Genomic DNA, 25977 nt, shown 5'->3' on the forward strand with positions numbered 1-25977 from the left:
GCGCTTTCGGCTGAATCATTCTATTGAAATCAGACAACACCAACCATCCCTCAACTGTGATGGTGGATACCACCTTCCACCCATCTATACAACAGTCTACTGTCAGGTGATTCCATTCGTAGTTCACCCGACTGTATTATGCTGATGACGGCCGAATGATTCAAACATAAGCTCCGTACTCGCTTAATTCACAGATTCCAAATAGTTATCTCTATTCCATTATATCATAGATTGTTATGTGGTTGTTTTGTATACATGTACATGTACATGGACAGTCACAAGTTTCATAATAGATGAACACATCTCAACTTTTATTTCTTTTTCTTTCCTTTTATCTTTTTGAAATCAACATAACTACCGGTATAGTGTTACAGCACAGCTTCATTGTACAATATATCTCTACTAACACAGAAACTCAGGATGGTTATTCTAAGAGATATCATCTTCGGTTGAGAACATATACTAAAAGCAGTAATCCTTTGGACAGCAAACATACCATCAATTACAGCTAAAATGATGTAGGCTTGGTGTTTCACTCATAGGACATTACGTTTTTGACACTGTGCTAGCCATATTAGACTAACAATAACAGAGACACAATAAACACAGCAGGATCCTTTGCCCAATCACATTGAACACTGATAAGCATTGCTATCCTTTCACAGTGCAGTAAAAACAGGCTTCTAATGAAAACATTACACATGGACTTGATGAATTTAATGGCTGCATTGGTTTATTTTCTAACTGATAATCAATATTTCAACTTTGACAACTTCTACATCCCCACTGTGTACGGCAACTAGTATGTAATTGTTTCTTTTGTATTAGAAGTTGTCTGAGGATGTATATTAAATGTCATGTCACATGAGTGAAACACTACGCCAACATCATTTTAGCTGTAAGTGTGTGTATTAATTGTAATATACCGTAATGTATGTACTAACTAGATATTTTGAAGGGATGTTAGAGGAGAGAAACATTGACATGTACATTATCAACATGTATCAATGTTCCCTGACACTGCATGGTAACTTTAGAAGTCCATCATTTATAAATAATATCCCCGGTACATGTACATACTGTCATGACTAAGAATTTACTTTCACAGTCATATAATCAATCATCTGTTCTGAAATGATTGATGTATTTTATCACTTGTTAGCTATCAAAACTAGTGCTGTATAAAAAATAATTACTTGCGATCAGTATCTTCATATGCTGGGTCAAAATTTCTGCAAATTTACATCCTATGAAATAAGTGTGTAAACTTAATTTGCTGAATACTACATTTGTAGTATTGTCGTCCTCAATCCAGTAAGGGGTAAGATAAATACTAGTTCAATGTAGGTTAAAACGCTTAATTTTTTTAGTTGGGGGGTTTGAGTTTGATTCGCGAAAGCTAATGTGGCAAATGGGCAGTGCAAACACAGGACAACTAATCAAGAGAATGCAAGATAAAAACAACCCTCAACTTATTTCTCTCATAGAGGGCGTATCAAACCCCTAGCTACACAGAAAACAGTCTAATTTTGCAATATTTAATCCATGTGTAGCACCTCTAATTATGAATGGATTTTTTTTTCGTGTAAAAAAATGTTTCTAGTGACTTCTTCGAAGTTTTTATATACAAATTCAACTGACGTCACAGCCTTTACTGCCACCTTAAAGCAGGAGGAAACCAGAGTACCCAGGGAAAACCAGTGTTGTTTGGTAGAGTCAAGCTGAACGACACTCTTCTTACTTACAATGTGGTAAATTTAATCAAACACTGAATGGGTTTGAACCCTGACCACAGTGGTAAAAGGCAATTAAGTGACTTAACCACTTGGACACTGACAACCTAATTATAAAATTCTTAATGTATATTCCTGATTGATAGCTAAGGGTGATTTGACTATACAAATTTCAACATAGAACACCAAAAAGTTACACTCTGATAATTATTAACAGGAAAAATGGTAGCAATTGACAAAGTGTAAAGATTATCATTATGAATTATCATTTCCACATATTCCATATTCAATTAATGATTAACATGATTTGATTACATGATCACAATGGTGTGATACTCTTTCAAAGGTGGTGCCAAATTCTGAGATCCACACATCTAGCATTTGCATACATTGTTGATAGTTAGAGAAGGCTAACATGGAGTTGGGTGTTACACCTTCAAGTTTGACATGAATTTGATAGCATTTTAACAATAGATACAAAAACTGTACAGGAAATAGTGCAAAGCATGCAGTAAGTGTTTCCAATTTTCTTTTTGGGAATAATTCATACTCATAGGATGTCAGCTAATTTCATTATGAATAAAATTATGGTAATTGTAAATTTTCAACGTATTATTATAATTATTCTATTGTTTTCCTTGAATGTGCATGGTATTACCATACCAGAAGCTATTGTTTTCCCGGAAAATGACCAAGAGTTAGGACATAGGCCAATATCCTCTAAATATGCACTGATGAAAACACTAAAGACATATGTCACAACCAATTCTCATTAAAAAAGGTACTTACTACCCACGCATGTTTTACAATGTGTACCATTCTAATACCCACTACTACATTTTGTACATGTAGAGTACACTGAACTACAGCTCACATTTGGATTCATCTCGGTATGAAATCACACAATGCAATGTAACAAATATTACAATTTACCTGGGTTACAGTGTCACTCATACACAGACAAATTATATGTTTAAGATTAAAATCTAAATCAAACCAGGAAGTGTTAAAAACAGTTCAGAAATCAACTTTTTCTGCTCTCTCTCTCTCTCTCTCTCTCTCTCTCTCTCTCTCTCTCTCTCTCTCTCTCTCTCTCTCTCTCTCTCTCTCTCTCTCTCTCTCTCTCTCTCTCTCTTCTCTCTCTCTCTCTCGCTCGCTTGCTGATTATCCATATAGAAATATAAATTGTGACAGTCACAGTCAAAATTATATTTTTATTATGAATTTCAAGAATACTTCATGTATTACACAACAAAGTTTCATTCTGATATCTTCAGAGATAGATTTTAATACATATTTACTCCTCTGGGATACAAAATATACAGTTTGTCTCTTGACATACATTTGTGTATAGTAGGACCTATCTATGTTTCTCATCAGTGACCCCACCAACCCTAGCTACATTCCTAGAATCAAAACAAAATATTAGAAAATTTAAATCTTCCTCGGCCAGATTAGAAAAGAATGATCAACATATGATATATATACACACACAGTATGATTATTTTTCCTTTTATTTTTAATTCTTGTTAACTTGACCATTATTTTGAAGTGTTACAAAGAAAAACGTAAAAAAGGATCAAAGGGATCACCCATCTAAGATGACATCAAATTACAGCAGCTATATACTATATAATATATGTATGGCAGGTGATCAGTTTTCAACAATGTTACTACATGTCACTGTCCCTCTAACACACACTGTGTATTAAGCTGCATGTACTTAATGATTCACACTATATCACATTTCAGGAAACTGTTCAGGAGAACAGATGTCAGATGTACTTTTTCTTCAGACTTCAGGATATTAAAAGTCATGTGATGTGCATGCTTGTGTAGGGTGTTACTGACAGACTATAATCAATCTGAGTGACTAGCGTTAAAAATACAGGAGTGTTGACCACCTGTTCTAGTTACTCCAGTGTAATATAGAAATTTGCATGAAATTCAAAAATAAATAGCAACGTAGGTTACCATTAAATATATTGTCATCAAACATCTCTCCGCGTACTTTTTAAATATGGTCTTTAATATGTGGCATAAAATTAGTAGTAAGATTTGGTGATTTTTTAAAAAAATGAAACCTCTTCAAATATCATTGTCTGAAATATTTTACCTGGTATCAGATTAGTAGTAAGATTTGCTACTACACATAAATGATGATTTTCTTGAAATGAAGAATGAAATGATTGTCTGAAATTCTGCCTTTAACACCTGCCATAAAACTTACAAGATTTGCTAATAATTAGTTTTTTCTTGAAGTAAAGACTATGATAATAAACATTAAGAACTGTCTGAAACTGTATCATCACATCAGTTATAAAATTGGTAAAATTTGTTACTAATTAAATCAATTTCATCATCAATTTTCACACGAACATGTACTGGGCAGGATCAATTTGTTGAAAGTAACTAGGAATCCCAAGTGAGACAAAATATGATTGTGGCACCACCTGACAAAATTGGTTGCATATGGCTTATCGATCCACTCTGCATAAAATCAATTTTCATTGTGCATAATACGAAAGATTTTTTGTTACCGCAAACACTGGTAATTTTTCTTGAAATGAATTAAAGTACTATAGATTATATATATATTTCAAGTCTAATACCAGGTTGCCCCTGACAACCAACCAATGTGACCTGGTTTGAGTGTAAATGTGGGTGTTTACATGAAATTATAGAGATACAGTGCTATAATAAACATCATGATATCACTACCACAAAGAAAGAAATGGTAATAGTCGAATATAAAACTCAGTGCTAACATACCTGGGTGTATTTCTTTGACTTAAAATATTGTCTTACCTGGCCTTCTTTAATGGTGACAGCAGGTGGCCAGAAACCAGATTTGGATACATTGACTCTGACAACTGTAACAGTCACATCTGCAAGTAGAAGTTTATAAAGAATTCCCTTGTGATTGCTATTCATATTTCACACATCCATGTATGATTACTTCACTGCCACTTAGTCTTTGCCAATTTGTACTTAGAATGAAAATACCAGATACCTTGAAACTTGCAGATTGGTTAGGCCAAATAGAAAAAAAATATGTGTTTCTGATAATCCAACCAACCCTAGTTTCAATAAGCCTCTGACCTTAAACATTATTTTAAAACATTTAAAACAAAAAGATATGAAATTCTTTGTCTGTTTGACCTTCATGTACAAATGTACGTCTGTTTTCTTTCCCTACTGACATCTGTACATATTTCATCAAATTGTCACAGAAGGGGTATTCTGACCAACATTTTGTTTGTTTTTGGGTCGAAGCAACATTTTTTAAAGATAAAAACAAAATAAAAAGATGAAATAAAATAAAATAAAATCCTGACGTACCTACCCTATTTTCTGAGGCTATGTTATCGGAAACATACAATTATTTCTTTTCCGCCTTATTCTAAGCAAAAAGTTTAACAACTCCCTTGTGGTTCCTTATGATATTCTCAACACCCATATATTATGATTTATTGCCTACCAAATTGCCAATTCGTATTTATGATGAAAATAACAGATAGCTTGAAACATCCAATTCACCTATTCTATCTATTTAGTAAATGTGTAAGAATTCCTGTGTGACGCCTGTCCATATTTTTAACATCCATGTACAATGCATGATGATTACATTCTCTGGCAATTTTGCATAAGAAGAAAGAAAATAACAGATGTAGTGACACTTCTCCTCTTGACTAATCTCATTCTTTAATGTATCAAAATTACTCATCATTTTGGAAGCATCTGTAGACTGATTGTGAGGCGCTTTAACCCAGTTATAAGGAACATGTACTATTTTATGGTATCTATCATACATGCACAATATTCATGGAATATTGTACGGTACACATATTGCTTGGCTATGAGGGCACTAGTAGACGTCTATTACCTCAAGAGCTGTTGTCCAGCAACTATTTCCCAAGGCTGAAAGCAAGGAAATAGTTGCTACATAACAGCACAAGGGGTAATATGACATCTAGGATCTATTAGTGTCTAAATAAGCCCAGGCAATAAGTCTTTTATAACACTCCATAGTCTCAGGCACATACATGTATTCTTTCCTTGGTCACAGCAAATCACTGAAAGTTTCCTGTGCTACATCACTATTGCCCTTTGGGAAAAGGCAATTGGTACAAATAATGCCTCACGCGCTACATGTATGCAAATTGAGGTCACTATCAGTGTGCCCTCTAAGCCAATTTGACATGCCACTGACGCACACAATTTCTAGTGACGTACCAAAATTTGGTGTTCCCCATCTCTTACTATGTGGTGACTCACAAGAAATGCCAGTTTGTATCATTTCACAACAAAATTTGGTTCTCACTAGAGGGCACACTGGCTAGGTCACCTGTCTATACCCTATGACATGATCTACGCTTAAGTCATGCAATCATTGAAGGCTGTACGAAAACAATATGTTATCAATATTTCTATTTATCCTGACAACCAGTAGGTAATGAAATTCCATTGAGTTTCAGAATCTCTAACTCTTATCTTCATCATTTAATTGTTGTTGTTTTTTCAAACTCTCAGTCAGGAAGGTGTTTTTTATTTTAAAATTCCAGTACAAATAGTGCTATGAACTGAAATAGATAGTAAGCCATGATAAGAGTTAGGAGAAATACCGACATGATAAAGCAAACAAAAATATCTTGAATTTCCAGGAACCTTGAAAGAATGTAAAATCTGTGAAGCTTGTGAAAACCTGTGGTTTTAGGAATTGAGGTAATGATGATCATCACTTCTGATTCTGTTTCATGAATATCTCCAATATAATTTTAAAGTTTTGACAAGTAATAAGCAATGTGACTCAAAAGGAATATTCTGTAGATGCAAACAAGTTTTTGTTTTGTTAGTTCGTAACTGAGTACAAACATGGCTTGAATCTTCAACTAACTCTGCACCTGAATGGGTTTTTTCAAGAAGTAATGGAACTATTCACATTCCTGTCGATGATGTAAGAATAGGATGTTGAATAGACTACATTAAAAAATATCGATTGTATTGGTGTCAACCATGTCAGTATTTAATGGCCTTTTACATAAAAAGTTTGTTGTGTTTCGTCTGCATTAACAAGACCAGGTTATTGTTTCTGTAGAGCCAGCCATCAAAGCAGATGAGCAGACACATTTTTATACGTGGCTGTAATACAGTGAATAAGGTTTCATGGTTCGATCATAATACTGCAATAAATGGACACAGTGTAAGACATTTCAAAGGTAGTTCTGTAATGCAGATAAAGTTCTTTCATGATTCATAATTCTGGTTTGTTTTTTTTTAAATTTCCTACATGTACTACGTTAAGTCTACATGTATGTAGCACTTTTTCCCCATTTACTACACTGTATTTAAAGACATTTAAAATCAACGTTAACCTATCTTAGTTTTGAAAAATGCCAATGTTTTCATATTTTTAGCAACTGACATTATTGGATTTGTATGGCATTGGATTTTGGCATTATACAAATTCTATTGATTAATTGATTGATTGATCGATTGAGTACAGAAACGCTTGATATTCTGACTAGTTTTACACCTGAGAGTGCTTTTTTCAAGGAGCCTGTAGGCTTGAACTCCAATAGGAGATTATGGTTTCAATAATCAATACGACAGGAAAATATGGTTGGAATGATAAATTAGAAATGAATGCAGAGCAGGTCAGAGAAGGGATAATTAATGCATGATTAAGATTCATAGTAGATGGATCAAAACATAGCATTCATTTAAACATTTTCTAATTTACCATTCCAAACTAAGTTTAATAATTATATTTTACTGTCCAATAACAATGTTTTACTTTTGCATCACATAAATTCTGGGTTAATATATGGTGTGTATCAACTCACCACTAATCTTGGCTCTGGACTCTTTTTTCTGAGTCCGTTCTTCTTGTTGTTTTCCTTTGTTGACTTTCTTCTTAGTGTCCTTGGGTTGAGGTGAGTTGTCTTTAGAAGCTCCACTGCCCATGTTGGAAGGGCATTTTTGAGGCTAACATACGATGTGAATCCAGTTAAGTTTCAAAGTCTTTGAGCTGTGAAACATACAAAATGAAGTAACTGTTAACAGATGTATATCTTGCATACTGCAGGGATTATACATGTACATTATTGGACATGTATCAGACTACAAAGGGTATTTGGGACTATCAAAATGTTGGAAGGCATGTCTTGAAAGAAAATAATAGCCCACATAATGATCTGGGTGATAATGTTTATCTCACATTCAGTCGAACATTCTCTAGGGTGTTTCTTTATGATCTTTAGAGTGATCTTGATTCCAGTGTATAAAGTCTGTTAACACACAATAATGATCTCTGGGTTGCAATCAAATCTTGCATTTTTCTGAAAATTCTACTCCATATGTATAATATATATACATGTATCTATCAAATAATCATATCACCAAAATATCAAATATCATATCACCAAAAGCGTGATATTTGATTTCACATATAAATTCTTCATTACATATTTCATATCTGACAAAGTATTATCATAATAAAACAGCCTCGAGTCTCATAGTTCTTCAAAGAAAATGATGATCGATTTATCCATGTATAGATTAGATATAACCTGACAGGAGTGTTAAAAAGCAACACAATCTTGACTCAGGGTAGTAATGTTTCAAGATTACCAATACGTGCTTTCATGTACATGTGTATCTCTCTGCAGTACATGTACTGGATAGATAACAAGAGAGATAAATTGTACTTGGCAGCAAAAGTGAAATGTCATGTCATTAACGCTACAACAGATGAAGCAATAAATTCTCATGAGCATCCATTTCAAGATTTGATTGGACCATAAAAAAGAGACTGAGATGCACTGCCAAATGGAATTTTCACACACAAAACAAGACGATATATAACACATGTACATACTAATGGTACATCTACATGATTGTATGATATACATGTAGATAGCTCACAGATTAGTCTGCTTCAATGAACATCAATTCACAAGCAGATGAGATTTCAAAGTTCTTTGGTCGAAACCACATGATATGAACATACACAATACCCTCAATAGTGTTTTTTTTTCCACTTTTGGTCACTGTTCCCTAATGCTATACATGTTCAATATACAGAGTGTCTAATCACAGCGTGCAAGTGGGCCCCATTTTTTGCTGTGTAACAGTCGATGTACACAATGATGTACGCTGTAATATATAACATAGTCAGTGATTTTTTGTACAGTGGATTGCGCACATACCAGTATTACATGTATTTGTACTGCAGTGTACTAGGTACTACATGTAAAAATACAACTGCACACATGCAAATGATATGTGTGTACATGTACATACGTATGCAAGCATTCCTTTCATGAAATCATGTCATTGGCATTGCACAGTCTGATTTTTACAGAAATTTGCTGTTTTGGATAAACAAAACTTAAACAATATGGCAACTGAAAAAGTATATGAAAAAAAAACCTGACTGGGCCTGTATGTAATTTTATCAATGCACAAAAAATGATGACCCATTATAACTTTCTTGATATTTTCTTAAGAAATTGACTTCAAAATTAAAACACCGCAGCAATTTTGTTGGACATATTGAATTCTTCTACTTGAATTACATCATGGTACATTTCAGCATACACTAAATAGAACCAGAAGTACCTACAGAGGCATTAATATTCAAACAGCTATGTACATCACTGAAGGGCTCTCCATCTAACTCAACGGTTGCTGTACGGATGCATTTCAAATAGTGTCAGCTACTTAAGAAAGTTGACAACATCTGCTGCACATACTTTGAATCTGCTACTTCTAGTATTTGAATCTGGTACTTTCAGTGTGCACCGAACATTAAAAATGTACACACTTTGACAAGTAGCATTCCACAAATGTTGCTGTATTTATAGTTTTACTTACATGGCGGATCATGGTAGCTTAAGTGAAACAAAGTTAAACCAGTAAAGCTAATGTCCCAGAGTTTACAAAAAGATATACACACAGTTCACACCTGTGGAAATGTCTCCTTACATTTACAGTATAAAAATACAATGTAGTTGTGTGGTATATTACTGTAAATAAACCTGTTTATTAAATCACTAACATAGTAACAACCCTTCATTTAGTCCATTTACAGTCATTGTTCTGTTTTGAACATTTCGGATCAGATGAATCATTATTAAATTAACAATTATGATTTGATATTTTTTTTGTAGTAATAATACCTTTTGTGAAGCAATAAAACAATTTTAATTATTAAATTAGAATGAAAGTGAAGGTACATGTTCAAAATTACTTTATACTGTACATCCTGATAGTAATGTGGTATTACAATGTAGTGTTTCCATGGTAACAACACATAAAAAACACTCGGTTACCTAAACATGTAAAGATATATAATTCACCAAATAGAAGTAAATATAAATATACGAATATGATTCTACTACGACTATAATGTTTGACTATCTATAGAACATTTTGTGCATCCAACCATAACATTTCATCCATACAAATGTATGCAATAATTCTTACAAAAATGGCAGTTCTTAGTTACACATTAGCCTAAAGATTCAGATGAAATGTCAAGTACAATGTATATAATTATGGATTTTACAATCAAAGATAGGTTTAGCAGATCAAAAGTTGCAGTGGGTCATGTTTCATTCTGAAATGAATGCAATTGAACAATAACCAATAGTTTTATATCATAGTTACATACATGTACAGTGAGTCATGTTTCATTCACTGAACACTAACCAATAATTTTCAGCAATAACATCATCGTGTGTGATTCACCTTACACTGCAGGTACAAGTAATTCATAATAATAATAACAAGAAAACAACAAAGTCTGGGAACCCTGGGGTAACAGGAGGGTAAATGTGGTGAAATTTCCCCATATATTTGTACCATAATATTGGTGGGGAACTCTGCTAAAATGGTAGGGGAATTTTACCTACATGTACTTACTGTCCTGAACGAAAACACTGTATTTTCACAAATTGGAGACATAAATCCTCTTTTCATAGTGAAAACACATGTAACAACTGAACATATATGGTTGATTGATATCTTTAAATGCTTCAATCATATTCCACATTTAGCTTATCTAGGCTTTATATTATATATGGAAAATTCCTGCATAGCTATCAACGAGTTTAATTGTTTCCATAGTACTATACAAGGCATATGACACGTACTGGCTAAAAGATCATGTTTGTTACATGTATGATGTATAACGACAGCAACCAAAACTTGATGTAGTTTTGTAGTACCCAGCTTCATTGACTGGTGTAGGAATTTTAAATATCCAATATTAACTTTAAAATGTACATGACTGTATGGTTTTTACACCAAATGACACATACACTAAAACATGCCAACTAAAAGAATAACTTACATTTTAAGTAAACTTACTCAAGGTAATTGATAAAAAAGTTTAGTTTATTAATATCATGACAATACATTTAAAAACTGCATAATTAGGTTAGTGCCTAGCTTTAATTAATGGGATTTAAAATATCTAAATGCTGTGAAAAAGGATTGACCATAAGAGTGTATTTAACAGAAAATACTTCACAGTCAAGTAAATATGTCATTAATGATGAACATCATAAGGCTAATGGCTGACCCTACCTACGCAACATTGATGCAATCAGGTAAATGTTACATGTACAATGTCCATATACCACATTTACTGGTGAATAAGTAATGACACAAATTTCCGTTGGAGTAAAACATTCTATAACTGTAGAATACATGTATTGCTAGAATGTAAATTAGTGCACAAATGTATACTACACAATCATGTATTTAGCACCTATACTAAACGTGTAAGTAACCTTGCAAATAATTTGTTCAAATCATAATTATATGTCATTACATGTGCTATTAGTATTATTAAAACTATATTACTGTAACTGCAATATTATTTATTCAATCACACAACCAACAATATTATTGAAAATTGTTAAAATAGCATTTAGTGGACACTGCGTAAGAAGTAGTAATGTAACAGTAACAGGTTGAAATCGTGATCATGTCAAGAGCACTGCAAGCGAAATGGGAAATGGGAAAATAACACATTGGCGATTTCCTTGAAAACGACACAATAGTGTCTTGATTTCAAAAGACACCTTTCTCACACAAGCCATGGCAAAGTTAGGATGATTAAAAGTAATTTGATTTTCAAACAAATTAGTCTACACAGCACATTCTAAATATGACATGTACGTCAACCCTTTATGTCGATGATGATTAATTAAAATTAATGTTACATGGGGGACAAATTCAACAAGAGTAGCAGATGGTACTTGATTCATAATTGAAAACCCGCACTCACAACAGATTATGAAACACTACTGTACAGTACATGCACTAAATGAACCACTTGACTCTCACGAGTATTGCTACAGTTGAAGCAGCATAAAATGATGACACAGCTAATAAAACAAACAAGTACATGTAGTACACTTGACTTAAGATTAATATGACAGGAGGTACATACATGTATATACCTGTCACCTTCCCCTGATAAAAAAAGACATGTTGGCGATAAAAAATCAAAATAATATTCCTGACGAAAAAACTCAAAAGTAAAATCAGAAGCTTACCTGATTAAAACCAAGAGTGGGAAGTTGATAATATATATATAGGCAATGAACTGATCGTGAGTCAGACAGCTTGGTGGGTGTTAGTGACTATGGCAATGTGAAAACCACACTGCTAACTGACATGTTTGTTATGAATCCAGCACTAAGTGATCATGCATTTGAATTACTCTGGAAGTTTGTGGGATTGTTTGCGCAGATGCACTGGGAAAGCACAGCATAGTTATGCAGATTCTGGTAGACAGAGTATTAAAAATTCATTACAGTTCTATCCATGACAGACCATCAGGTGCTGCAACCATGGCAACACAGGAAACACAAATAAAAGGTAGCTATGCTGAAGGGAGCCTGCCTTCAAGGAGAGTTTCCTTCGTTACCAATTATAAACTTTAATGTACATACCACTATCCTTTGTGAAATTAGTGGGATACTACAATGTACATTAGTACAGAAAATATTATGATTATCACAAATGTGTCTTGTTCATGAAGAATATTTGTGAGATCAGAAAGACTATGAAAAGAAATAGTTATTTTGATCATGAAATACAATATTTGATCATGAATATTTCTACAAATTCATCCCACTCCATAAACTTATACATTATCACGAAAAAAATACACAACTAAAAGATATTATTCCACTATATTTTTCTTCATTCAGCTAAAGGAAATACAAGTGACCTAGGAGCTGGGCTTTGTCACAACAAGTCGCTGGACTCATAGTTACAAAACCCTTAGGTCATGAGTATTTTCCAGCTGCATATTAAAATGATAAAAATTGGACAATAATGTAACCATCAAACCATCGCCAGTATTATAGCAAAGAAAAATGAGGGAAAGTAATGACAATTTTGAACATTTTGACTCATATTTCAAAACAGCAGAACCAATGATGTAGACATGCGTTGTCGTGACATAGACGCCTGCTGTCATGACATAGAACAACCAGTGTACATATTCCATATTTTTTGTTCAACTTTGGTCATGCATTACACAGAAGATGTCGAAATACAAAACTTCAAAATTGTCTGATCTAAATAAAATCATTGTTGACAACATAGTAGCCTCACACATAGACACATCCATGCAGCATATAATAAATCATGTGTACACTTTAATTTCTTTAATCTCATGGAACATCTAGCAAGATATATTATTATTCATGTTATTACCAGAATGATTAATCCTCTTGCTCCCAACTTGTTTACAAATACTAGCATTAAGATGAGAGATTCATTGCTCCTTTCTATCTCCCAGCAATAATCAAAATTTATTCACCATGCAGCTTTCCAATTTATTGTGTTGATAGGAAGTTACATGTACCTACATCACTCCTCATTATTTCTAAAATGTAATTTATCATATTTATTTTATCAAAAAACCCACTGAGTATAGTCCATAATATATCGTATAAAATTGTGAATCATTTTACATGTGGCTTTGATTTATTTATTTGAAAATAAAATGTATAAATTATGATTCATGACTCACCACTACATGTATCATTTTGGAAATAATTACCAAATTGTTATTTTATATCACGTATTTCCATTTGCTTCTGTTGGATAGCTGAGCATAATGTATTATACAATATATGTATGGCAATCACATCTGTCAATGTATTTGATAAGTCATTACCACTGTTTAGCTACAGTTAAAACAATGTCATCAAATTCAAATCAAGACATACATGTTGCGATTCACACACGGGGACAAATTTATGCATGTCCATTAGCTCATCTTTCTATTCATCTATTTTAATGAGAAATTGTAGAACCCTTCAAAATCAAATTAATATGTAAATTAGTCTTCCATAATGATATGCAAACCCATTCAAGCTGTCCCATACCTTCAAGACAAGGCCAGAGTGCATTTTATTACATGCCACAATAAAGAGAAATCCTTTCTATTGTCTATGATATGCCTGGATACATGCTACATTTACATGTATTATGTATCCTATCATTGTTTTAGGTAGGAAATTGGGACTGGTTGCTTGGCAAGTGAAATATACATTTGTATAATTAATATGCAATATACATTGTACATTTACAACAATTTTTAGCAAAGAGAACTCATATTTTGGCATTTTAACTGGATGAAATATCATATCAATAGAAATAATTATACATTCCTAATCATATACTGTGCACAGCAATATTCAAGTATGCATTGCCATTTCCAACCTTGGATTGTGAGGCTCTAACTGAATGATATATCATAATTTCCACTAACTTTTGATATTATATCATTTCATTAATTACAGCAAAGAAAGAATACGTTAGACAATTTTGATTTTATACAGAAAATTTAACATCAAAATGCGTCATTCATACACTGACATTAAAACTTATCTTGATATTATCACGGGTGGGTATCAAATGGCATAATTTCTCCTAAATAATGGGATATGTGAGTGGCTGACTAGGAAATTTCCCTTCCCAATACCCCCCCCCCCCTAAGAACAATTTAAATTATAGTACAAAGTACAATTAGACTGTCTTACATTCACTCTATTTTCTGACACAAAGTCAAATTTATACTTAAAGTTTAAAGTTTTATGTCCACACCTAAATACATGTATGTATTATTGTATAGTAGATAATGTACAATCACATACATACATACATACATACATACATACATACAAATCTCAGTCTAGACTAGCTCTCACAAGACTGGTTTGGGTTTGTTCTTGTTTGTGGCCAGTTCCACTCTTTAAAGTATCACATACATTTTTACTGCTAGATAAAGGAGTGGTGCTAAAAGAGATAGAGAAAATTTATTGTTGTGTTGTTCCCAAGAATATTTTTCTTCCCACACTAGTACATGTAACTTCGTTATTAACTTTCCTTTTGGCACAAGTGCACTTTCTGAACTGAAAATCTCTTTAAAATTAGTTTCCCTGATAAAAGAGGTACGGTTGCAATAATGGCACAAGTTCGATTTAAGAGTCTGAGAGTACATACAATGTATATCAGAATGTTATGAAAAGACTAGCTCTCACAAGTTGTGAAAACGATACACACATACAATACAACTTGGAATGACATATAAACAAGTATATCAGTATATTCACTGTAAACTGTAAGTATACCTGATTCTAACAATGGGTAGCAATAACTATTGTTATTAGTTACACCATGGTTTGAATTTCAATATATACAGCCATAAGACTTGGTGACACACAAAAGGCAATTGTATTGTGTAACCTCAACCTAGGGTCAACTGGGTTAATAATGTCCTTGCCCACATCATCTAACTGACTAACTTTTGAATAGCTATAGCACTAAGACTCAAGTGACAGCAACTACAAAGCTTTGACTCTTTTAATGATGAAATTGAGCCAACATGTTATGGAGATCAATTCACACTTTTCAGCTAAAAGTCTGACAAAGTGTAGGTGTAGGTAGTATTTGTATATGAACATATTGATCTTTGAAATCTGATTGGACTTAGCAAACATAATACTTAAAACACATCAATACTGTAGAGTATACTGTGCAAATATTATTCTCTACTCTTGATTTTACCTGTTGATGTGTAGTAAATGTACTGTAACTACAACAACTAATACCTAGTATTTTATTTTAGCTCCAACTCTTTAGTAAACCATGTTTTAAATTGTCAAATTTGTCAACTGTACTGTTTTATTCTTGATTTTTTTTTTTAATTTCTGAGATACATTTTGTATTCAATTTTCAAATGATTAATTTCACACTTAAATCAGAAGTATTTTTTAATTTTTTTTTTTTTTAAATTTGAATGATATCCTAATAACAAGTCAATGATTTAAACATTGTGGTGAGTATTTATGACCTTGACACACAATGACAGTCTCTTGATAACAAGTTACACTGTTGTGAGTATAACTGCAAAAATCTAATACCTGAAATAAAAATCTTAGAAAACATACATGTAAGGCATGTGGTCTTTTTATCAAAGGCAATAAGTGGGTAAAATATTTCAAAAGTTCATGATAGTTTACCAGAACCCCTCCACCAATATTATGGCAATATACAGAAACATGTTTTGTAATTTTGTATGGAAATCTTTATACAAGCTTGTTAACCCCTCCCCAACACACACACACACACACACACACACACACACACACACACACACACACACACACACACACACACACACACACACACACACACCATACGTAGTCACTTCAAAACTGATTCCAAAAACGTAACAACTTTATCAATCACTCTTCTCAATGTTAGTAAGGTTCCCCAACCTTTAACAAAAACAAATTGGCAATGGCACGCTGTTCCAAAGACATACCTTCGGTAGACACTGTAGTACAAATATATATACGGTACCTCCATATATTCCTGTCTTGACATACAGACTTATTTTCTTACTAATTACTGATAGATATGTGGCAGTGTCAATCAACTTGGATGGATGCTAAATCTACTACCCGGTATATCTGATATGATATGAAGATATTCATACAGTAACACAATATGTAAATTAGATACAAAGTATACTTTAGTATACATTATGCCAAGCTCCTAAACTATAAGGTTCAACTTCTAATATACATGTACTCAATGTACATTTTGTATGCAGTACTACTTTGTGTGACTTTTTATAGATGTTGGTCTTGGAGACGTCTATGGATTTTTAAACAAACCTGAGTGTTGCTATGGAGAGAGGTTTTAGAGATCTGTGTAACTGTGCAATAGTGTGATTTGCCCTCAACCTTTGCTCTTGATTGCAGCAGAACCATACGCATCCAGTTAAATGAGATGACCCTTTTGCACCCACAGCCCTGGTCAAAATGGAAACATACAAACTATAATATCAATTTGAGTGTTAGTGCAGTTTCCATTGCTTGCACTATTGAACTAGATGCACCACAGACAATGGAGGGGACACAGAGACCACATACATTTGCATGATTCCTCTTCAAATTACAAGGTCCAAAGATAACTGTAAGTATGTTACACTGTGGATTTTATAATAGACAAGTACAGTACTTCTTACCAAAGACTGGCTGGGAATGTTGCTGTATATTTGTGTTGTTAGCATGGCACCTTTCCTACTGTTACTATAGTGTTACTGTTAATAAGCTCAAACCATGGAAGTACTACTGTCACTAATGCGTCCATGCTCAAACAGAAGCTAAGACAACACAAGCATGTCAGCTTATCTAGCCATTGTTATGGTCACACTGACCTATCCAAACTGAGTAGGGCTTCACAGACCGGTGAACAATAGTGTTTACAATGATTAACCACACCTGGTAAACAGTACCATACTCAACAATACAAAGTAAAGCTGGTGATAGTTATCATTCTCCCCACAGAACAACATAGCATGAAGCATTAAAATTAAAAACGTATATAGTTAATTGGCTCCAGGAGTGTGTCAATAAACATAGCATGGGGTAAAGAATTCACTCATTACAATCTCATATCATTGCTAATAATAGCTACAATAGCTATATCATATTTTGTCAGTCTATTCTGTGACAAGACCAGTACCTATATACGACTTAACTATAGATTATAAAAAAAAGAATAATTTATCTTTGATTGCTACATGCATGATAATAACAGATTGAGCAGAAGTACAAATAAAAGTACAAATAAATTAAATTACTTCATCCATTCAGTGGTTCACAGAGATTGTCCATCACAACAATATTTCCCTAAATATTCATAGCATTTTAGATCTTATTTCAAGAATACCATGCAAAAAAATAATTCATTGATCCTATACTTATGAAATGTCTATACTTATGAAATGTCTATAAAATAAGTGCGGAAAAAAATTTTAAAACTTGTATTTTCATTTTTTTTTAAATATTCAAAATTAGTTTTATTTACTTATATGTGTTTATAAGTGGAATTATACAAGATATTGCAATAAAGCATAATCTACATTCTATAATTGTTCAACCATGGGGATGCATGGACAACAAAGTGAAGTTGAGTGTATATTATACATACATGCATGGTATAAGTTTATTTAAATGTTTCTTTCCTCTAAGTGGCTTTGAAGATCTTGTGTTTTCCTTGATCACTGTCTATGAAAAGAGGTTGTTTACTGATTGATATAGTCTTACTCTAGAAACTATACGAGTGGGCTCATTTTCTACGAGCTTTATTTCTCTCTACAGATAAATTCTACTGAAAATCTAGCTAAATCTCCTGCTGGGGAAAGAGTGAACATTGAATGTCAGTAGTAATCCATCACATACACTGACAGGCAGTTGTAATTGATTACTTTGTTCAGTTTACTTCAAACTCAACTTCCAGTCCGAAAGTAAGCCATGTGAGGACACGATAACGTCACCATATTTATATGAATGTTCGAATAGCATTAAAATACCACTATCGGTGCCAAGAATAGAATGTCATGCTAAAGAAAGCCATTTGACTATAAGGTGGAGAGAGATCATGTTTGTAGCTGTTTGTAGTTTGTAGACTACTATTGAAAGTATCAAGTTTTCAATGTATCAGATAAAGACTATCCACCCATAAATCATAATATTTAATACAACACCACATGATGGGTATAGTGTCATGTGACACTAAAACTCAACCACTATGACCTAAATCTGTACACATTGAATATAAAGACAATATATATCAGATACACATCTTATCTTCTACCTTACAGAAAACACAAATATTAAGAGTACACTAGATTACAATAAAGAATGTTAAGCATATATGTATGATCATATTCATAATTATCTGCTAAAATTGCTTTCTCAAGTACATACATATCACATTTTTTTAGCTTTTATATTTTTCATATATTTGCCTTGTAATGTGTTTTATGTGCATTTTGTTAGTTTTGTTTGTTTAACATGTTTGTGTGTATTCTATTCTTGTCTTTTTCTACAGTTTTTCATATTTTTAGGAGCCTGTATTTGGGACTTGCTCCCATTGGTCTTCCAAGTTCCATTAAATAAATAAAGAAAAGCTATAATTTATTGTAAATTGTAATTATTACAAATACAAATACATTGTACATACCAATATGACAAAACTTGGTGAGCTTAGTTTGACAGTAATGGTGACACTCTGAAGAAGAGCTCAGTCCCTTTGAAATATTTGAGTTGGAAATATACAGTTTGCGATAATACTACCAAATTGTTATAACATTTTAAAGGTAATTGTTGTTTTGCTCTCTGTATTATCTATCTCTGTTTGTGCATTCCTAATACAACAAATCACTTTTACCTAGAGCTGAGCATGTATTAACCTCTCATTTCTTTGCATGTACTTTGTTTATCTACCAACTCACCAAATAGAAACTACAGAAAGTAAACACATGAGTTCACGACATGTAAATACGATATTGCCCAGTAGCAGGTTGCTAGGAGTAGGCATGCACTATGACATATGGAATGTCATATGTTCCTCAGGGCAACTATTAGTTACTACATGTACTAACTAGTAGTACCTATATGCTATATAGTACACATACATTAAATGGCCACAATTTGCTTCAAATTGCATATATATCATCTCCCGTCTGTGAGCTGGAGACTAGGATCACAGTGCATATTAAGGAAAATAATTTGACAACAACAGTGTCTTTGCTAAGGTCTGGAAATCCTGATTACAGAAAGGGTGAAATATGGTAATACTGACATTTTTGTTTCCCCATGAGTACGAGTACTGTTTGTCAGATACAAAACTAGACATTTCTGCCAACTACACTATAAAACATAAGTCAGAGACACTGCTATCTAAACAGTGACTGGGTAGAGGACTTATTCCACAATATCCTTAGTAACAAGGAAGATATATTATAAAAGGACAACATGTCAAGTAGATAGATTTCACCTACTTATTTGCTTTAAAATACAAACAAACCTCAGACAATAAACATATTTAATTGTGTTGGTTGAGCTCAAATAAAACAAACAAAATAGAAAATGATCATGTAAAATGGTTAAACAAATTATAGACAAATTATCACAGCAAATAGTATCCCACTGATCTACTGGTAAACTTCAAATTAGTATGATACTGAACTGTAGGATGAAATCTACAGGTAAGTCACAAAGTGTCCAACGATTTGTAGACAAAGAAAAAATTATAAGTAAATATTATACCATCTGCTGGAAATGTTCAAAATAATGAGTACATTACTGAAATGTAGAATAAAATCTACAGGTATTTAGTCACCAACTATTCAATGACTTGTACACAAAAAATAATTACAAGTAAATATTATACCATCTGCTGGAAAAGTTAAAATTCATATGTTCATTACTGAACTACAGAATAAATACTAAATGTCAATCCACTGATCTGCTAGAAAACTTAAAATTAAAGAAGTACATTTTACATGAACTGAACTATGGAGGGCACATTCTTCTATAATATTTCAGCAATCCAAAAAAATCTAATCTTGAAACAAATCTAAGAACTAATCATTTTGAAGTGAACAAGCACACAATAAATGTAATCATGTAATCTAGGGGGTAATCATGCATATCTTAATGAGTCGAATACATGGACGTCAATAGTATGTGTTTTACTAAATGATTTATATCAGCATTTACAACTGACTACTCTTGTGTGTCATTTGATTGCAATACTTGAATTAAGTATCAATGACATGATAACAATAGTGTTAATAAAAATTGTTGTTAAATTTATAAATGTCACATGTATTTGCACTTATTCAATGTAAAAAAAATACATTTTGATATATTTCAGGCTGCATACTGTAAGTGTAACATGAAATGATCATGTTGAATGATGTACCAATGACACAATAACAATAGTGCTAATAAAAATTGCCAGTGTGTTGTTAAATCTAGAATTTTTTCTTCATTCAATCAGAAAAACTCATGACCTATGTATACGGGTTTTGTCACTACTTGTCTGGCAACTTGTAGTAACAAGCCCCCTCAGGTCACTCATATTTTCCTTGGCAGAACATGTCTACATCACAGGTTCTGTGGTACTCAAAATATCATGTATGAGTCAAAGCGTTCCAAATCACTCTCAATTTTTCACAAATTTTGTTTCAGGAGGTATATTATATTATTCCGCACTATTTTTCTTCATTCTGCCAGAAAAACTCATGACCTACGAGTTTTGTCACTACTCGTCTGGCTACTCGTAGTAACAAGGCCCTTTAGGTCACTCATATTTTCCTTGGCTGAACAGAGACAAATACTGGGGAATAATATATAATTGCTTAATGTCACACACTGTTGAAAAATGTCATTCACACTTGTTTATTTTTAATGAATTTCCATAATTCTGACATTGTAAAATGCAGATGTGCAATTCTGTGACTGAAAAAATCTGGGAATAATTTTTTCCAATATTCTGAGTTCCTATATAACAAATTAATCATTATTCTAAATGTAAATATCATAGATTCATATCGTCATCATCATCATCATCATAATCATCATCATCATCATCATCATCATCATCATTAGTCTACATGTAGTTCCTGATGACCGTGTTCCGATTTTATTCTACTACATCATCTTCACACATTACGTCTAGTCAATATCGTTACTCGTGCACAGAATTCTGAGCCCCCCCCCCAAGCATTGATATAAACATGAAGACATTGTCACGTCCCTACGTAATTTTAATTTTGCAGCCTGAAGGTGGAATTCGGTTGAACATTTGCATATCAGTCCTAGAAAGTTCAACAACATTTGACCTTTGATTTCCCACAATGCATGATCAACACACAAAATGCAGGGACAAAATGATGGTCGCTTGTAAAGTTGTACAGGGAGTTTTCGGAAGGAATAACAATCTCAATACGTCAGTGCATTCAAGAAATTCCAGGTATTTTGTCATTACGAAAAGAACAAGAAGAAGCAGTAACATGAACGACAACTTGTTATTATGTGCTAAATTCCCACAATAGTCAAAACAGTTGTAGCAAATGAATATTAATGAGCGATGACGACAGTCTGTCAATTTGTGATGGATAACTACTGACATGCGCCATTTGCACTTTGCCCAGCATGAGGTTTAACCACACGTAACACCTAGTTACGACATTGACTAGAACTTAGAAGTAATGTGCAAAGATAACGTAGTGTAAAATCAGAACACGGTCTTCAGGAAGTAGACTACATCATCATCATCATCATCATCATCATCATCATCATATTATATATATGTTGTAGGTTGATGACCTGTTCATAGTAATATCATACATATATGTATTTATCAGTCAGTGTCAGATTGCATTTACTAACTACATGTACATTAGGCATTTACATCAACACATTAGTCTGTAACCTTCTAACATTCAGCTCTTATTTTCCATATATTTCACTATAATCATACTGTATTTAATACTTTAAATCATAAATCTCAGCTGGACCCATTACATACATATATGTACTAAGCTAAATGTCTCCACAAATCATTGTGCGATACATTAAATTGTTAAAGAAATGATAACTCATACTAATAAGGTGACTTACATGCAACTCACATTTTCCAAATACTTCACTATCATATATATACTGTAAATTATAAATCTCTACTGGACACATGACATTATATTTGTGAAAGTGAAATCTATGTAGCTTGTCTGCAATGTGTTATATATAACATTCTTAAAGAAATGATAACACATATTTATAAGGTGACATACATTTTCCATATATTTCTGTATTTTAATACTTTCAAAAAATCTCCACTGAACACATTCACATTACATTCGTTGGTTAAGCTATGCAACTTTTCTCAATAAATCATTGTGTTATACCTCGTGTTAATAAGGTGACTAGTATGCAGCTCACATTTTCCATATATTTCACTGTCATACTTTATTTACTTTTAAATCATAAATCTCCACTGAACACATTACATACAATATATGTGAAATCTATGCTTGTCTCAACAAATCATTGTGTACTGTTATGTATTAAATTCTGAAAGAAGTGACAACTCCTGTTTATAATAATAAGGTTCCACTTTTCGTAATGGTCTGTTTAAATAAACTTTGTTTTGGTTTTCATATTTCAAAAGAAATGAGAAAAATCTAATTTTTTTTGTTTTTTTTTGTTTATCTTCTGATTAGAAAATGTAGAAGGAAATGGCTGAAGGAAACCCGTCAATCTCCAGCCTGTTCAATCTGTTTTCTTCATCAATTGTAGGGGAATTGGATGTCAGTGACTCGATTGTCAGTCACTGTAAAAAGCACTTTTTTTGTATGTACAAACTCACACCTATTGGCAATGTGAATGAAAGGACAGGTCATTAAAAATTTGTTACTCTTTAGAAAAAGAGATATTTTGCATCAATTTTATTATCGATCAACATAAAATGTAAGTCAGCACTTCCTAATTAAATATGAATAAAAATCAAGTACATAGCGTATTTATACTGACCAGTACAACCATCAAATGTGTAAGGTATTGATTTGTTTTGCTCATTTCAACATTATCAGTATCTTCAGTTTCAATCAATACATGACATTAAATAGTAGAAACAGACTTTTTTTTTACTGTCTAAGTCATTTGAGAGGACAATTGGTACTTCACACGACACAGCTTCTTTGACTTGTTGCCAAGGTGATCCCATGAATACACACATTTTCATGCCTCTGCATTTATACATGCTGAGCTAGAAGTACATGTATATGCAAACACATCAGTGACCACGAGTCATTTTCTACTGATCAGTAATCAATCAATTACTTTCCAAGTGAATTTATCAATTTGATTGATTAAAATTATTATTGACAATTTATTAATCTATACTATGAGTAATAGTTTGAACATAACATCTAAAACGCAACTTGTTGTCATTATAGAAGAAATCTTAAATATATTCTAACACTTGATCTATTATTATGAGGAACAAAAATTAATCAATGTGAATCATGTGATAAGATAAGATATAAAGATAAGATATGATCTGAAATGAAATGACAGGATATATGTATATGATATATATTACATGAAATATTGATATATCATCACATTATATATATATATATGATATATGACATGATATGATATATTTGATATGATAACATTTATATATGATATGTGATGTGATATGATATATGATACACATTTCTTATCAATAAAAATATGGATATTCATACTGTGAGATTTATTGAATATAATTAATCCTTAGAACATATTTGTTAGTGTTGCCATTCCAGAAGAAAATTTAGAAATATTCCACATTTGAAAATATTCTATGAATGAATAAATAAATATAAATAATTAATTTCAAAGTAAATTAATTGGTTCTAATTAATTACTTAATTGCTAAAAATAATTACTATATAGCAAATCATGCATTCTTTAAAATAATCATTTCATAAAATGCAACATGTGATCAAATCTGTGTACTTGTTATAACTGGATGGTTTAGTTTAAAATATTGACTGATATTACTTGGTGCTCTAGCTCAACTGTCAAATTCAAACTTTATATTTTTTAAACATAGAAAATATTTTCTAATATATTCTGATATTTCCAATACGAGCAAATGCAAACAATTCATATTTTGCAATAAAATCAATTAATAATTTAATTAAAATTGAATATGATTATTTATCAGTATGTTTGCATAAAACTTCGAATTAATTTCATTTCACATTGATGATTGATATATGGTATAAATTCGGGGGGGGGGGGGGAGGGGCTTTGTAATGTACTTGATCACCGTGTAATTTGACAACTTGGAAGTTAGAAGTCACAGTGGTACACCGTTCCGGACAGACAGACTCAGGGGGAGGGGGGTTGTTGCCAAAACTTACAGCTGTGTGGTGGCTGTAAACGCGTAACATCATTTCCTTCTATCACAAACATTGCGAACCATATTATTAACATCAAAATCATTATTATGTGTCGAACGCTACAGTTGTGAACACATTTCAAAATGGATACCCAAATGCCAAATACACCAAGTTACGCGAACAGTTTTCTGGAACTCAAAAGGAAAACAAATATTTGTAACGTAACACAGGCAGTACAGTGCATATGTTAGTGTCTAATAATATGCATGTAGCGTTAGTGTACCAATTAAACTGTACTGCACTGACTGAGAAGTGTCGTCTGCCCGGTGTTTTTACGGTAACGTGCTGTACGTGGTAAATTGTGTTATGGACGTAAATATCCCCTTGAAGTTCAGTCGAAGATGTCAATTGACACATAAATCTAAAAGAAACTCCGAAGTCATCTCAAACTTACCAGATTTCTCTATTTATACAAAACCCAGCAATGATAGATGATTCGTCTGCTCCGCCATTTTGATGTGTTGTGTTGTTAGGAGCCTCGGTTTCAATCTAGCATTTCTTCGTGTCCAGGCGCTTATTGTAATGCTAATGAGATCGATGTCTTGTGCTTTTCTTTTCTTAACAACGACCTTTGTTTGTTATTGTTGGGAATCTGTTATTATAATTAGTTAAGAATAACGTCAACAAAGCCAGTAATTAGTGTGTCGCATGTGTGTCTAACGAAATCGATCACTGTCTTTTAGGTCACAATATGCGCCAAGAAGTCGTGGTCGTTTTTTCTCTTTGTTTTAATTTGATGACGATTGGGGTATTTATTTTGGATTTTTAATTATAAAAAAAGGAATTATATCATAGATTCCTACTTGAAAAATCAATGTGACACAACATAGACCAAGTCTATGTTTGTCATTCAATACCTTGCAAAAAGCTATACAAAAAAAATAT

The 25977-nt window shown here is 32.6% G+C and overlaps 1 protein-coding gene across 1 annotated transcript in view; it reads right to left on the reverse strand.

The window, feature by feature from the left end:
* Positions 1-25543, reverse strand: part of LOC144434231 (uncharacterized) — a 111622-nt gene extending 86079 nt beyond the window's left edge. Inside the window, exons 1-3 of the mRNA XM_078122688.1 lie at positions 25487-25543; positions 7580-7764; positions 4542-4621 (exon numbers count right to left, since the gene is read on the reverse strand). Of these exons, the coding sequence (XP_077978814.1) occupies positions 4542-4621; positions 7580-7700 (201 nt within the window). The 5' untranslated portion in view covers positions 7701-7764; positions 25487-25543. The remainder of the gene's footprint in view (positions 1-4541; positions 4622-7579; positions 7765-25486) is intronic.
* Positions 25544-25977: the final 434 nt, after the last annotated feature.

Source organism: Glandiceps talaboti, chromosome 1, assembly GCF_964340395.1.
Source record: "Glandiceps talaboti chromosome 1, keGlaTala1.1, whole genome shotgun sequence".
In the NCBI taxonomy this organism is placed as follows: domain Eukaryota; kingdom Metazoa; phylum Hemichordata; class Enteropneusta; family Spengelidae; genus Glandiceps; species Glandiceps talaboti.